The following is a 16,413-nucleotide window of genomic DNA, read 5'->3' as shown; positions in this document are numbered from 1 at the left end:
GGTCAGGTTCCTTGTATAAACAGCTGCCGTTATCCCATCAAGATGTCTAGTGACATAAATCAAGTCGGCCGTTGATCTAAGTCACGCCTGCTGCTAACCAGGGAGTGATTACATAAAAGGTCATTCTAAAGAGCGCTGTTTAATAGTGTCTGCAGTTTCGTGAACTTACGACAGTGACATATTTAAATTAAATAGAAAAATATATGCATATTAAATATTCATTCTATTCTTTTTTACATTCACAATGGTTACAATAAATATATTGTATATACAAATTAGTACAGATCTCAAACAGTTTATTATGGGCTGGATTTTACTTTACATGCTTCGTATTAAAACTGGAAAATATTCATAGGAATTTTATATATTCCCCAGACTTACAACAACACTTTTTGGAGGATAAACTGTACTGACTCTAGTCTCTATCGTTAATTATTATTATTGTCCAGTTATTAATGAAATTGGAAAATACTAATAACAAGTTAATTAGTAATTAGTCACAAGTAATAGTTGTGTCACTAACTTTGTTCACAATAAGTTGTAGTATACTTGTAACACTAATTTAATTAATACGTGTTTCATTGATCTTTACCATGTCTCTAATGCCATTTTTACGGTTAAGAACACATTTAAAGTTTATTCTAAATGTGTCGACCTTAAATTATTAGGCCGTTTAATCAAAGGTAAAGTTAAACAACCACTTTATATGAATAGCTTTTAATTTACGTAATCAAAACGTGTAAATGTATACAATATGCACACACACACACACACACACACACACACACACACACACACACACACACACACACACACACACACACACACACACACACACACAATATATATATATATATTTATATATATAATATTATATCTGTTCTACTATTATAAATCTATTTCGATAGATTTAATTTAACAAAAGAATTTCGTACCCCTACTTTTTTACCACTATTAATAGTATCACCTAAAATATTTAATAAATCAATCAAACATACAGTCATTATAAAACAACTATCCCAGCTTATATCACTCAGTTTTGACACAACTTCATCATAATAAATAACACTAGAATCATGACTAAACACTGTGCTATTTACATGTTGATTACTATTAAGTTTAATTGCTAAACCTAACATGCAATGGTCAGTGATATCAACATCATAAATGGCACTTTTATAAACTGTTAAATCAAGGTGACTTACAAAAATATGGTCTATAGGCCTACACGTTTGTGAATTAGGAGTGATTCTAGTAGGGCCATCAATAAGCTGTGCAAAGCCGTTACTACTTAACATACTTAAATAACTTTTGCGTATTTGAACAACTCTTGAACACTTTGAGTATTTTATAATGTATTTAAAATAATATCTCCAATTAAGACGGTACTGCTTGAAATTAATGTTAGTTTATTGGTAAATTCTTCAATAAAATCATTCTCAGAAAATTTTTGTAGTCTATATATACATAAGAGGTTAAGAAATAAATTATAATGTTTCATTTTTAAAAGTAAAGCATCAGCAGTCGTTAGATTAAAATTAAAATTTACCACACAAATATCATTGGACACAGAGCAAAATTATACATCCGGACCTAAAATTATTATTAAAACAATGGAAACTATTATAACCGGGAATATTATACAAACCAACCTCTTCACTGTCAATCCAAATTTCACTAAGAACAATAAAATTAATGTTACTTTTAATTTAGCTGAAAACTAATAAAAATTATTCAAATCTTCTTTCTTTCTTTTTTTTAAAAAAAAGAAAAGGAGAGGCCGATCCTCTTTTAAGCCTTATTTTGTTCGTCCTCACAAACAAAAAATAAATAAATTAAATTAATTATATAATAAATTAATTGTATTATTAATTAATTATTTATTTATTATTAATTAATTAACTAATTATTATTTTATTTTATTAATTAAATTTTGCTTGATACTTCTTATATTTGCATAAATTAAATTTTAGCTGAAACTATTTTGAATAGTTAAACAAATATTACAAGAATTTTTTTGTTTAAAATTCGAATAAAATTACTTTAACTGGATAGATTAATTTAATGATTCATGAAAAAAACGTGTATATGTAATTAATCATTGCACAACTAAAACTTACTGAACAAAAAGAACTTACTTAATTTATTTAAGTTTGTCCAAGCTTCCATACGTAAACTATCTTCTTAACAGGGTCACCTTCAGCTTTCCTCTCGATGAACTTGCCATCTTGAGACCAGACAAACTTGTAGCCGAGATCACGTCCCTTCTGCTTTAGATTCGCTAGGAACTGCTTATTCCCTGGCGAGAGGTGGTCGTTGATGTAGACTCGCTGCATGGGGAAGTGCTGGTTGACATCTCGGGCCGTGAGACTCTTCTTCTGGCGGGCCTTGGTGATCCACTGCTCCTTCACCCCCTTGGTTGAGAACTGGACGATGAGTGCCGGCTCCCGGTCAGTCCTGAAGGAGGGTATCCGGTGTGCTGCGCCGACGTCTGTCTCCTTCATCTCCACTCCCAGAGCTGCTCCCAAGTCTGCCACCAACTCACTCTCATTTTCATTCTTGGTTACCGGTAGACCACTAATCTCTACGTTTTTCACAAGCGCGAGTACTGCTCCAAATTTCTCATTCTTTCTTGTAAGTCAATTACTTCCTTACTCTACCTTTCGTTCTTAGCTTTAAGCAAAAGATTTTCTTTCTGCAACTCAGCAAACTTACTTCTTACCTCTTCCATCAATAAAGTCGAAGCATCAAGTTTATCAGAAACATACTGCACCGACGTCGAGATCTCACTCGTTTCGCTCTTAAACGAAGTCATTTCGGAAAAAAAAAACGTCCTTCTTAACCTCTTCAAAAACCTTGACGAGAAAGTCTTTTGTGAGAACGTCCGATGATGAAGTGGTAGATTTCACACTCCCCTGCGAAGAAAACTTGTTCCTACACCCTGAAACATTTCCAGTCTTTCGTCGACCGTTTGGTTTTTCAATCAGAATCATTACTTATGCAGTTAAGGTGAAAAATCTTTTCACATCCTCCCGCGCACCTTATACTGCTAGAATCATTACACTCCTTTTCACAGACGCAATAAAATACTCGTTACTAGTTTAATTCAAATAAAATTTTAAAATTTTTAGAATACACTAATACAGTAAACTGTTTTAATACTTATTACTTATTTTAACAAGCATTTTGAAACACACTACGACTCAAACTTCCTCCTCTAGTCAAGATAATCATGAAACTAGAGACAGCTCAATTTTTTTCAAAGTTGAAATATCTGACATAAAAACAAAACTTGAACGAATGGAGATAGCTATTAATACTTTGACCTCAAGATCCAGTCTAACATTTAGTGAAAAACTAGAAAACACCCTGACATTACCGATGACAGAGACAATCCAAGCCTTGACTTCAGGAACCAGCCAAACCTGCAAACAAAAACTGCAAACCACTATGACAGATTGCAACCTATCCCTGACTTCAGGAACCAGCCAAACCTGCAAACAAAAAACTGCAAACCACTTTGACAGATTGCAATCCACCCCCGACTTCAGGAACCAGCCAAACCTGCAAACAAAAACTGCAAACCACTTTGACAGATTGCAAACCTACCCCCGACTTCAGGAACCAGCCAAACCTGCAAACAAAAACTGCAAACCACTTTGACAGATTGCAACCTACCCCCGACTTCAGGAACGAGCCAAACCTGCAAACAAAAACTGCAAACCACTTTGACAGATTGCAACCTACCCCCGACTTCAGGAACCAGTAAACAAGAAGTACATACACCCCGGAAAACCAGAGGTAAAAAGGTAAACATGTTTAGTGTCTCCCTTCAAGTGGCCAAAGCTGCAGATAAAGCAAATTCACTGAAGCTCCAAGTGAATGGAAAGCCTTATGGAAAGATGAATTTGAGCAATTCTCCTCCACTTAATTCAATATCAAAAAGAAGCGATGAAACCTATGAGGACTTCTTCATAAAATACATTGCCTTCTATAAGGAGCATATGAAAAAACATTATGGGTTATGCTTGTAATAGTGGTGATCTGTCATGCACTAACATTGAATCTGCCTTAGCTTCTACGAATTTCTCTAGCACATCCAGCAATTTTTTAGAATCAAGCCAACCTCACGACGCACCTGTCTAAGTAACACAAAAACAGAGAAGCTCATAGTTTTTCATCAGAACATAGACAGAGTAAGCAATAAAATCGAAAGACTGGAACACCAACTACATACTAAACCTGCTGACATAGTGGTCCTAACTGAGCACGGACTAAAACAGCATGTCATCAATCATGTGAGGCTCAGTAATTATGACTTTGTGTGTGCATATGGCAGAACAGAGCATATCAAGGGAGGAGTTGCTATATATAGACACAAGAAGTTAGCCAACAAAACCACCACTCTCAACCTGGAAAAATACAGTATAGAAATGGTATGTGAGGTAACTGGAACTAAAATAAAAATTAGTAATAAAAAGGACATACATATATTAGGCTATTACAAACCACCGAATGCAAATCTTGAGACTGCACTCCAAGTGATAGACGACACCTTAACTGAAGTCAAAAGACACAACTCTTACATCATAATCACTGGAGACATCAACATAGATAACCTTACCAGAAACCGAGAACAAGGTGCACTAGATGAACTGCTGGCTTCACATGACCTAAAGAGACTTGCCCTGCCACCAACGAGAGTCACAGCCACCTCTAACTCCTCTATTGACTTTATATGCACTGACCTCCCACCCAGTAAACTAAATGTCGAAATCTGTAACACTGGCTTATCAGATCATACTGGCCAATATTGCACAGCTGACTTTCCTAAAATATTTGAAAATATAACATTCTCAACATACAGAAACACATGTGTGAGGAACCTAAATTACCTAAAATCTATCCTAGCCACAGAAACCTGGGAGAATGTGACGCAATCGAACAACATTGATGACGCTTACGATAACTTCCTTAATACCTTTACAAGGGCATTAGATCTTGCCTGCCCACTCAAGACCAAGAAACAAAGCCACTCTAGAAAGAACACAGTCTATGATGAAGAAACCTTAAGATTACGAAAGGAATTTATCAATGCGCAGGATAAGTTTAATGTCACAGGAAGAACTGAAGATAAATCTGAGGCAAACCAGAAGAAGAAGGCCCTATGATCTGAAACTCAGGCGACTTAGGAAGGAAGCTAATGCAGACCACATATATCACGCTAATAACAAAACAAAAGCAGTCTGGGAACTCATAAATAGAGAAAGAGCTGCTAAGAAACCAATCAACATCAGACTTGAATCATTTAACAATCGACGGGATAAAAGAAACGGACCCAAAGAAAATCGCTGACCACCTTAACACCTTCTTTGTAAATATAGCAGAAAACACACTAAAAGCAACACCAAATATCGAATGACAACTTACTGTATAGTCCATGCTACAATATAGATACCACAATGACAGAAATGACCCCAACCACAGCCAAAGAAATTAAACAAACAATCCGTTCATTGAAAAGTAAAAACCTCCTCGGGTTTGGACGAGATTTCATCAAAAATCATAAAATTTTGCGAAGCTGAACTTCTGAAACCAATCCTTCACATCACTAACATATCCTTTATACAGAGCATATTTCCAAAAAACTTAAAACAGGCCAAAGTATACCCTAAATATAAACAAGGAAACAAAGATGAAGCAACAAACTACCGTCCCATTTCACTACTACCAACTGTATCAAAAATAATAGAGAAGATCACTCTTTCTAGACTACTCACTCACCTACAAGACAATAACCTCCTATCCAATAATCAACATGGCTTCAGAAAAGAAAGATCTACATCAACTGCAATAATAGACCTTGTTGAATATATTTACAGACAACCTGGAAGAGGGCAACACCATCACTAGTATCTTTTTAGACTTGAGCAAAGCTTTCGACTGTCTTGGCCATAAGCTCATCCTAGCCAAACTACAAACTCTTGGCGTCCAACAGTCAGCCTTAAAATGGTTTGAGAGTTATTTGAACGAAAGATACCAAGTTGTAGAGGTTAAACAGAGAAGAATGGGAGAGACCTGTTACTGTTAAATCTGAAAAAACTACCTATGGACTCGAGGGGTTCCCCAAGGCTCCGTCTTAGGACCAGTGTTATATATTTTATTCACCAATGACCTGCCAATATTCTTGGAAAACTACACAAATTCCATCATGTACGCAGACGATACCGTAACTACTCTCAGCCCAGAAGGATGTTGAACAGCTAGAAATAAACTCCTACATCTCATTCAATATGGCCCAACAATATTGCAAATACAATGATCTGGTCTTAAACAGCTTGAAAACTAAACAACTCACTCTAGGAACTAATAAAAAACTATGTGTCCGAAATCCCTGGTATTCAAGAAACAGAGGACATGAATTATTTAGGAATAACACTAAATAATACATTGACATGGACAAATCACATTGACAACTTATGCCTGAAGCTAAATTCATCACTCTATGCTTTGCGAAGGACCCATGCAACAAGCACTCTTGAATCTACCAAAATAGCGTACTATGCCCTATTTGAAAGTCATCTCAGGTATGGGATAGCAGCATGGGGGGGCACAACTCAATTTAACCTACTAAAAGTCCTCAAAATTCAGAAGAAAGCAATCCGGTTAATGGGGAAGCTAGGACCTAGAGAAAGCTGCAGAGCTACTTTTAAAGAATTGAATATACTGACAGTGACTTCTCTATATATTCTGGAAACGATATTGTACTGCTTATTAAAAGACTTTCCTCGAAATAGTAATCTTCATGAACATAACACAAGACATGGTCAAGACTTTCCACTACCTCTTCACAGAAACAGCTGTATTTGAGAAAAAACCAACCTATGCCGGGAAAAAACTTTTTAATGCTCTGCCAGAAGAAATTAAGAAAATAGGAAACAATCACATTAACATGAAAGACTGCAATAAAGAACTGGCTCTTGCAAAGAACCATCTACACAGTGGAGGAATTTTACTTATGGAGACTGACAACTTGACAGAGACAAACATGAACTTTTATATTTTATAACTATGTAAACTTTTTGTTAATTGACGCTACTTGTAATCTTAAAGATTATCAATAAAGAATTTCTGATTTCTGATTTCTGATTTCTGATTTCTGATTTCTGATTAATAAACCATATTTTAAAATGACCACAACCAACCGTGTACTGTGTAACTCTGGGGGGTTGTTTACTACAGGCTGTGTATGGCCCACATCTGAGGTAGCCCCATGATGATGTTTAACTGCAACTGATTGATTGCCTTCAGCCGACTGGTTACCGTGTAACTAAGGGTGGTTTGTTTGGCATCCGTGAGTGCGGAGTGGACTCGCCAAAGCGATTTTGGCTTCAAACGGAAATACTAGTAAACAATCAGAACAACGATTTTTCTGCTTTGAATATATTTGGTTTAGCTTATTAATCCATTATACTTATTTCAAAGTTTTCACCCGAATTGCTTTTGCTATTTTCTTAAGTTTCCTATACTTAATAATATTGTTTGGTAAATAGTTTTTATTTAACTAGTGTATTGAAAAGTTAATCTTATCGCTTTGGAACCAAATAAGCACTACATAATTTCATATCCATTTTAGGCATATTATCGAATTCTTTAGGTAGTCTAATTTGTCCATTTTAGTTTAACGTTAACTATATTAGCATGGCTTTATACACATTTTATTTCAATGAAGTGTAAAAAACTGTTATATGTCTTGTAAATTCACCGTTATATGACTTTTTCTTTGACATTCTATACGATAATTTGTTCTCACAACTGGTAATGTTTAAAACTAAACTTTTCCCGGGTGCCTTCCATGAACAATACAACCTCTTTTTTACTAATTCATCTGAAAATGTAATATTCATAATGGGTAATTTTAAATGTTAGGAAAGTTTACTTATAAAGTAAGGAGTACCCTTGGTGCATTTAACGTAACAAGTTTGGTCATAGATCCATACAAAATATCAAGCTCATAGCTCTCTTCAGATCTCCTTAAGACAGACTGGTAGGCATTGGATTCTGCCTTTTTTGGACTCTGAGTTTAAATAATTTATGAATTAAAGTCACTTCTTCAAGTAACAAAAATAACGACTTAACCCGAATATACATATTCCTCTACGAATTAAAAAACATTCTATTAGAATAAATAATTTGGAAAGTATGAGAAAAACTAGTCACATATTAAATATTCAACGAAATTACGTATAAGTATAAAATATATTTCCAGAGCTTCTCTTTTGGTGAGTGTGAAAGAATATCTCCAAGCTACTTTTTGGAAAGAAAATTAACTATTTCAACCCTCCAATCAATCCACCCCTTTCAAGTCTAGAGTGACCCCAACAACAAGGAAATGCTCTTTCCCAAGTCCAAAGGTTAGAAACTTTATAACAGTATCCATTTTATTATACCTATCAGTAAGTGTACAAATTTTATTGGGCCATCAGACAAAATATTCCACGAATATTACTCTTTTATAAATTTACAAAGCACACAATTTTGCTGGTTTTAAATTTTTTTATCGGGTTTCATATATTCATACTTAATTTTTTATTTACATAAACGATCATCAACCAGTCAAATAAGTGTTATTTTAATATTTCTTTATATGCTCGAAAACCTGATATCTGGTATTCGTTATTTCACTATACAAGTATAATGATATTATTTAATATATTTTTTAATCGTTATAAAAATATTTTATAATTGTGGTAAAATTTTAATTTTTTGCCTGTCTCTCTATATGATATCTTAAACTAATCTCCTACATGATTTGAAATTGCCCAGATTAAAACTGGGATATAAAAAGGATTTGTAGCATAACGATCCAAACACTAATAAGTCTACTTCGTATAGTTTGTGAGTAAAACTTCATTATCAAACCTATGATATTATATTCAAATTAATGGAAAATTCTGAATATTTTATGTGGCACGTTATGTCAAGAATGATTTCACGTGTAAACTTTTAATTTCGTATAAAGCTTTATTTCTACAAGGACAAATTCTATTTGGTCTATATTTGATCATTGTTTCAATTCTAAACAATTGAAATATGAAAAATAACATACTTCTTGTCGTTTATGCGGGGAACTAATTTTATTATTTTCCAATAAATTCATTCAAGGAGTTTAATTTTTAAAATCCACTTAGTTATTTGTAGCCCTAAAATAATTTTACACATTTGAAGCTATGCGTAGTTTATGTCCATCTTGATTCCAAGAGCTTAATATACTAAGATTGGCCTCTTAAAGTATACAGTTGTAAGAAGAATGTTGAGCTAGTTAGGCATTTTCAAATGTTATGTGTGATTCTAACCTAAAAATTAAAAATAACTTTTTTCCAATTTCCAATTCCTTTAGTCACAAGCCGCCACGTTGTATTTTTATTAACAAACACTATTATTTCCAAGAAGCAAAGCCGAAAACCAAAGCCAACAAAAAAACTCCTTTTTATTAGTAAAGAAAATACCACAATAATTTTTGTTATTTTCCTATAATATATTCAAATTTATTTGCCAAATTTGATTTATTTAGCTTTCCTAGTATTAGTGATAATAATAAATACAAAAATAGCGGCTAATTGCCAAACGAAGAGGAAATAGGAAAAAAAGTGTTTATCACTTTCAGCTACGCATAAAATCTGAAAATGCGTAGTCAGCAAAACCTGTTTGTTACTCCCTGTAAATTTAAAGGAAGAATGACAAATCTTTAAATGCCTATAAATGCAAAAAGTTTTATTAAATATGCTTATAATTGTTGAGTAAATCCATATTTTTTCATGCATACGAGATAGTATATTTTTAACTCAAATTAGGTGACAAATATTTTAAAACCACCCGATTAACGATTTATTTTTATAAATCAATCCCAATATACGTTTAGTTGGGTTAGCAAAATACAAAGATATTTGCAACATACTAATCTCTCCTGCTATTATAGAAAACTGTAAGTTATTAGTAATATTATAAACTTAGTAAATCTGGCCGAGAGCAAGAGAAGAACCTTTCATAATTTTTCCATCTACCAAAGTGAAATCTAACACTACACACTTTTAGTAGGCATTGTGTCCATTGTGGTGCATATCCATTAGTAGTCATAATTAAAATGTATCTATGATTCAATAATGGAATCGAATCTCTATTGTTTTTCCATTTACCATATTGATTTCTATGAAAACAAAATAATAAGAGCCATTACTGTAAAATGATACGTGCAATAATTCCAGTAATGAATGTATGTTTTAACACTGAGTACATATACTAGAATAATAACAGTTGTTTGTGTAAAGGCTGTTTCCATTTTCCTAACACTTCTTTGGAATTCCTAAATATTTTACAACATTAATTAATTCATTTGTATTAAATTATGACACTGGTGTTTGCTGTTACATATTTTCGTACACATAGTCATATTTTAAATAATACACCTAGTTTCGCTTCTAAACGGGAACACATACTTGTACTGTAAAAACAGTTTTATAAATAACCAATAAAAAATACTGCAGATAAAAGTGCAACAAAAATACCTTTAAAATTATACATTTGCTTCAAATCCCCTCGTGCATATAAGTGCGTACAAGTGTTTGAAGTTTAACTTCCATCTTATGCGATGAAATTCAAGTTAATCACTATTACAGCCAGCTGATATACGCATTTTCCAGAGAATAAAACTTAGAAGTGACTTTGAATAGTTTCCACATCACTGCGTATTTGTTACCAAAGTAAAGAAGTATAAATATTAGATTTATAAAGCGATTAATAATTTTCTAAGTTACAAAAGTTCTTTATAGAGCGCTGTGTTAAAATATTACTAGGCTACATGTTTATTTGTTCCCGCACAGTATCCATGCTGCTTTATAAAAGGTGTTGCAAATTTCTCAGTTCCAAATGTCTCTTAAAACGCAGGGTGGTTATCACTAGGCTATTTAGCTCTTACTTGAGCTGCATATCAGGTAATTAATTTTTGAAGCTTGAGTATAACGTAGCATTACAATACGAGTGGTGGATACACAAGAAAATTTAAACAGAATTTCCTAGTTCCTAGTAATAAAATCTGACTTTTTCCTATTTACAAAGCGAAATCAAAAGTTTCATTCGCGTTTTCATCTTCCGCTTAATGTTGAGTCTGAAATCTGTCACTGTCACAGATTCGCCTCATGGAAACTTGAGTCGGCGTCAGTCAGAGGAACTCAAAAATAGTAGGTGACGAAGAAGCTAAAAAAATTCTATGTGTCATTTCTACCTCAAAACACCTAGATTATAATAAAATGTAATATAGATGAACATGTTTTTATATTATGACATAAAGTTTACAATTGAGTGCTAGTGCACGATGTTTCAGACGAGATCCGATATCACTATAGAGCTAAAGAATTTTCTACACACAACCCAGCTATGGAACCGTTTCATTTAATACGAATGTCGACATTACCTTGGAGGTTTATGACAGAGATTTATTTCCGATTTCTTAAGCGAAAGTTGGAATAAATAGCGATTAACTCAACATACATACTAAATAAAACCTTTCCACCATTGCTATGTTTTGTGAAGAAAACTCGTTTAATCATCGTATTTAGAATCTTCTCAAAAACATCGTAGTGCACTCTATAGTGGTTTATATTCAAGTTTCTAACTTTTTTTATTCTGATTAATCTCATTAGATATGGCACCCTTTTTATTCCGGTTAAAAATAGTAGTCACCATATTTTCAAAGCACAGATAATTAAAACTAAACAGATTAATTCATAATGAATTAGTGAAGATTTCTTTTTCCAAATTGAACAAAGAGAAATACTGATACTTGTGCAGTATGTAAAACCAAAATTGAAGCAACAGGTTGGAAGTAACTTAATTTAATCCAATTAATGTACAATTAACGAAATCCTTAATTTTATTGTCCACGCAAATCGTTTAGAAATTAATTTATATACTGTACTTTTGATTAAAGTCAATATATAAAGTCGTTAAACATTTTTAGAATAAAACTATTAACTGATATCACTTAATACACGAAATGTATACAAACAATCATTAGTGTTCTTACACTAAGTTTACTGACATATAAATTTTAGACATATTTATGAATATTATTTCAATTATTGCCTAGTATTGTGGAAAATAAGAAAGTTAATATGCTATTGATTTTTATTTTAAAAGACGGAACAATAATATTATTAAAGGTTATTTATAATTATCATCTTAACAAACGAGTAACTTCTTAAAAAACGAAAATGAAAACGTAGTATAAATTGATGTTCATATCGGTTTACTTCTTACAAATGGAATAACCTAAGAAATAGTAACAATAGTCTGGCAAAGAAATATTGGCGGGGACACGTCTCTCTATTGTTCCCTTGAGGTTCTGTTATCTTGCTCCGCCTGGCTGCAATCGCTCTTGGTTCTTTATACCAGATTATATCGTTCACTTTTACAACTGTATCAGAAGCATTGTTGATGATTCAGTAGCTCTGACGTAGTTGTAAGTTTTTACCAGCTACAACGGTAATTCATTCCGTCAGTAATTTAGAATTTGGTCTGTCATGTTTGGGCGTTTTTCTGAATAATGTCAACCACTATAACCTATTTTTATAATAAAAAATTAGAGACAATAAACTGTTTAAATATTTTTTATCCTTTACAAAATATTATAATTGCAGATAGAGCATAAAAATGATTAGAAATATAAATTGTATACTGATGATGATTCAGCCGTCACAACGGATGGTATGCGATTGCAGACTAATTGGAAACTGAAAGTAATATTATTTTCATTAAAAGGTACAGTTTTTCAGAGAAATTAGAAATTCCCAGTTCGAAAATATCTTTCAAGAATGCGCTACGATTGTTTCCCAATTATCGCCCCCGTAATATAGCGTCTTAAATGACTAAAATATATTACTACATGTAACTTTTAGCATTTTAAGGCGTCTCTAATTTCGAAAAAATGTAAAGGTTCGATTTTAGTATTTTAATTGTCGAGTTTATTTCAATCTCTTGAGACAAACATGACCCATGATTCCAGGAGTCTGAGACAGCGTCAGATACCAGGCATTAAAAAGAATAGGAAGTGGAGCTAAATTCTACATTCAAACTAAATCGACCTTTCTACTATAGCTACGTTATGTATAGAATACTCCGTTTGCTCCACCGTGCTTAGAGATCGTCTCAGAAACATCGTGGAGCATACAATTGTGCATCACCTTCTGTAACTTTACTCACTTTGAATGTGGAAACTCAACATTCAGAATGAGTAAAGTTGTAGAAACCCTAATACTTCTACTGAAATCCTAGTTTCATAAATGTACAAAAACTAGAAAGGTAGCAAATGTATGTGATTAGCTTGATATAAATCCTATTTTTTTTCTCTTGCGTAATTCTTTTTATTTAAAAAAATTCAGGAAAGCGACTACTGATGAATTATACATTTTAAATGCTACATCTATCATGAACAGTTATTTTATAACGAAAGTATTGATTTTATAGGTATATCATAAAATAATCGGGTTTTTTACTCAAAATTATATAAACAATCCCCAATACTTACAAGCTATTATTTTGATCAGAATAAATAATTTGCGAAAATAAAAGAAAATAATTCTAGCCAGATAATAAATATTCGATAAAATACAAATAAGTATAAAGAAATTCTTATGATCGTTTATGTGTTTGGTGAGAGGAAAAGAATATATCTCAGCTACTTATAGAATGAAAATTAACTATTTCAACCCTCCAATCAATCCACCCCTTCCAGTTCTAAAGTGACCCCAACAACAAGGAAATGCTCTTTCCCAAGTTCAGAGGTGGTTTAGAAACTTTTTAACAGTATCCATTTGATCATACTTATCAGTAAGTGTAAAAAGTTTCACTGACCATAAGACAAATATTCTAAAATTATTACTGTATATAAATTTGCAAAGCACACAATGTTGTATGTGTTTGTGTATATATATATATATATATATATATATATATATATATATATGTATATATTGTATAAATATATATATATATATATATATATATATATACTGGCGGATCCAAATGTAAAATATTCCAAGATCAACAAAAATTTATTTAAAAATAAAAAATGAATGATATAAACAATTTAAATTGGATCCACCTGAAGACACACAAAAAGTTTCATTAAAATCGGTCCACCCGTTTAGGAGGAGTTCAGCCCCATACACACACACACAAGAAATATATATATATATATATATATATATATATATATATATATATATATATATATACTAGCAGACCCGACAGACGTTGTCCTGTACACACGTCTTTAATTCGAAAATTTTTAAACTTTGATTAATCTGTAACAATCTGGGCTGTTTTGATAAAAATGTCTATTAAAAAGTTATTACAATATCTAACTTCATCATATGTACATTTAATCACACTTCGACCAAACCGATAGTGTGTGTGAGTATAACATGAGTGATGTGAAATGTAGAGGATGTTTTAAATGAAAACTTACTTAATCTGAAGGTAACAAAGTTGAAAAAACTATTTTATAACAGGTATATTTTTTCAATTTACAACTTAATTTATCGTAAATGCCATTGAATGTACAATATTTTTTGTTAATCCTTCAGGAGTATACAAAAACAAATTAGATGATTTTCCCGATATGTCTGAAGTATAATAAGTGACCTCCATCACAATCGAATTATTGATATTTCTGAATAGCCTATATAACTACTATCCGAATTAGATTATACTTATGTAAAGCCTGAAGTATAATAAGCGGCCACCATCACAATCGAATTATTGATATTTCTGAATAGTCTATCTAGACTACCGAATTTAATTATAGTTATTTAAAATTACAGTATAGTATCGGAACTGGCCAACAGAATTTAATTGATCTAGAATACTAAATAAGTATTCCGTATAGGGCTGAAGTATAATAAGTGGCCACCATCACAATCAAATTATAGATATATCTGAATAGCCTATCTAAACTACTAAACTGACGATCCAAATTATAGTTATTTAAAAGCTGAAGTATAATAAGCAGCCACCATCTCAATCGAATTATTGATATTTCTGATTACCCTATCTAAACTACTGAATTTCATTACAGTTATTTTAAATTACAGTATAGTATCAGAACTGGCCAACAGAATTTTAATTTAAAACCAATTCCTACATTATTAACATTAGTTATTGACACATGTGATTCTCTATTAATTTAATATTACAATTGGCACCTACACAATAATTACACAATGATAAAAAACAACACACACAAATTTTGATAGCAGCACAAACTGTCGGAAAAAACCTGGAATTAATTAAAATAGAAAAAACATTTGAAACTGCGATCGTAGCACATTCTGCTGGATCCAATTTAAAACATACCAAGATAAAAAACAATTTATTTATAAACAAAAAATTAACTGATCAATCGCTGCACACTTAATATTTACGAATTTTCAGTTAAAAGTGTATTTTACTAAAAAACTGCCTATTTTATATCTGGATAACCTCTATTGATATTCCTGATTAGCCTATCTAAACTACCGAATTTCATTATAGTTATTTAAAAATTACAGTATAGTATCAGAACTGGCCAACAGAATTTAATTTTAAAACCAATTCCTACACTATTAACAATAGTTATTAACACATGCGATTTGTATGCTACTTAATTTGAACTTATCTGACCAATTTTGACAGCAGATTAAAAATGTAAATTCCAACAAGTTATTTTAAGTCCATTAGTTTAAAAACTTGATTATCTAAAATGTTAACAATAGTTATTCACACATAGAAACACAACCTTTTGATTTGTTATGCTACTTTAGGTTATTTGAGGTAATGCGACCAATAATCTCTATTAATGTACTATTACAATTTTAGCACTCACACAATAATTAACACGATGTTTTATTTTTTATTTTCTTCTTTTTGCCTGTTGGCTTATATAAACTTATAACGCGGCCACGTAGTACACTTTTTATAACTTCATTCTATTATATTTTAATGTTATTTGCCCGTATTTACTTTTGAAACATGAACCTTACAAAACAGCACACACACATTGATAGCAGCACAAACTGTCAATTTCAGTTTAAAAGCTAAAACTTCCAATTTTATATCTGGATAATCTCCTATCCTCCAAAGTGAGTACAGAATATAATTGAAATAAGAAGTGGTGTTATTTTTATATGTTTATGCTTACTCTATGCTTTCAAGACTATTATTGATTAAACGTATGGCTGTGTTGTAATATTATATTGTTTACATAGAACAATTGGTGAAAATTTAACTTTGCAATCTGCATTAGACTAGTGATCAAGCACTTTATAATAATGTAATCTAAATGTAAACAAATGTCTTCTGCCTCTTTGGTGAACTTCA

General features: G+C 32.0%; 1 protein-coding gene across 1 annotated transcript; it reads right to left on the bottom strand.

Annotated features, from left to right (window-relative positions):
* Positions 1 to 2,147: 2,147 nt before the first annotated feature.
* LOC124372794 lies at positions 2,148 to 2,815 on the bottom strand. The gene is made up of 2 exons (XM_046831203.1): positions 2,716 to 2,815; positions 2,148 to 2,608 (listed from the first exon to the last, which is right to left on the bottom strand). Exons 1-2 carry the CDS (start codon positions 2,813 to 2,815, stop codon positions 2,148 to 2,150), a joined length of 561 nt encoding a protein of 186 aa, XP_046687159.1.
* Positions 2,816 to 16,413: the final 13,598 nt, after the last annotated feature.

Source organism: Homalodisca vitripennis, unplaced genomic scaffold (genome assembly GCF_021130785.1).
Source record: "Homalodisca vitripennis isolate AUS2020 unplaced genomic scaffold, UT_GWSS_2.1 ScUCBcl_4057;HRSCAF=9970, whole genome shotgun sequence".
Classification (NCBI taxonomy): domain Eukaryota; kingdom Metazoa; phylum Arthropoda; class Insecta; order Hemiptera; family Cicadellidae; genus Homalodisca; species Homalodisca vitripennis.
The sequence above is the reverse complement of the archived record's forward strand: the minus strand, read 5'-3'. Positions and strand labels throughout refer to the sequence as shown.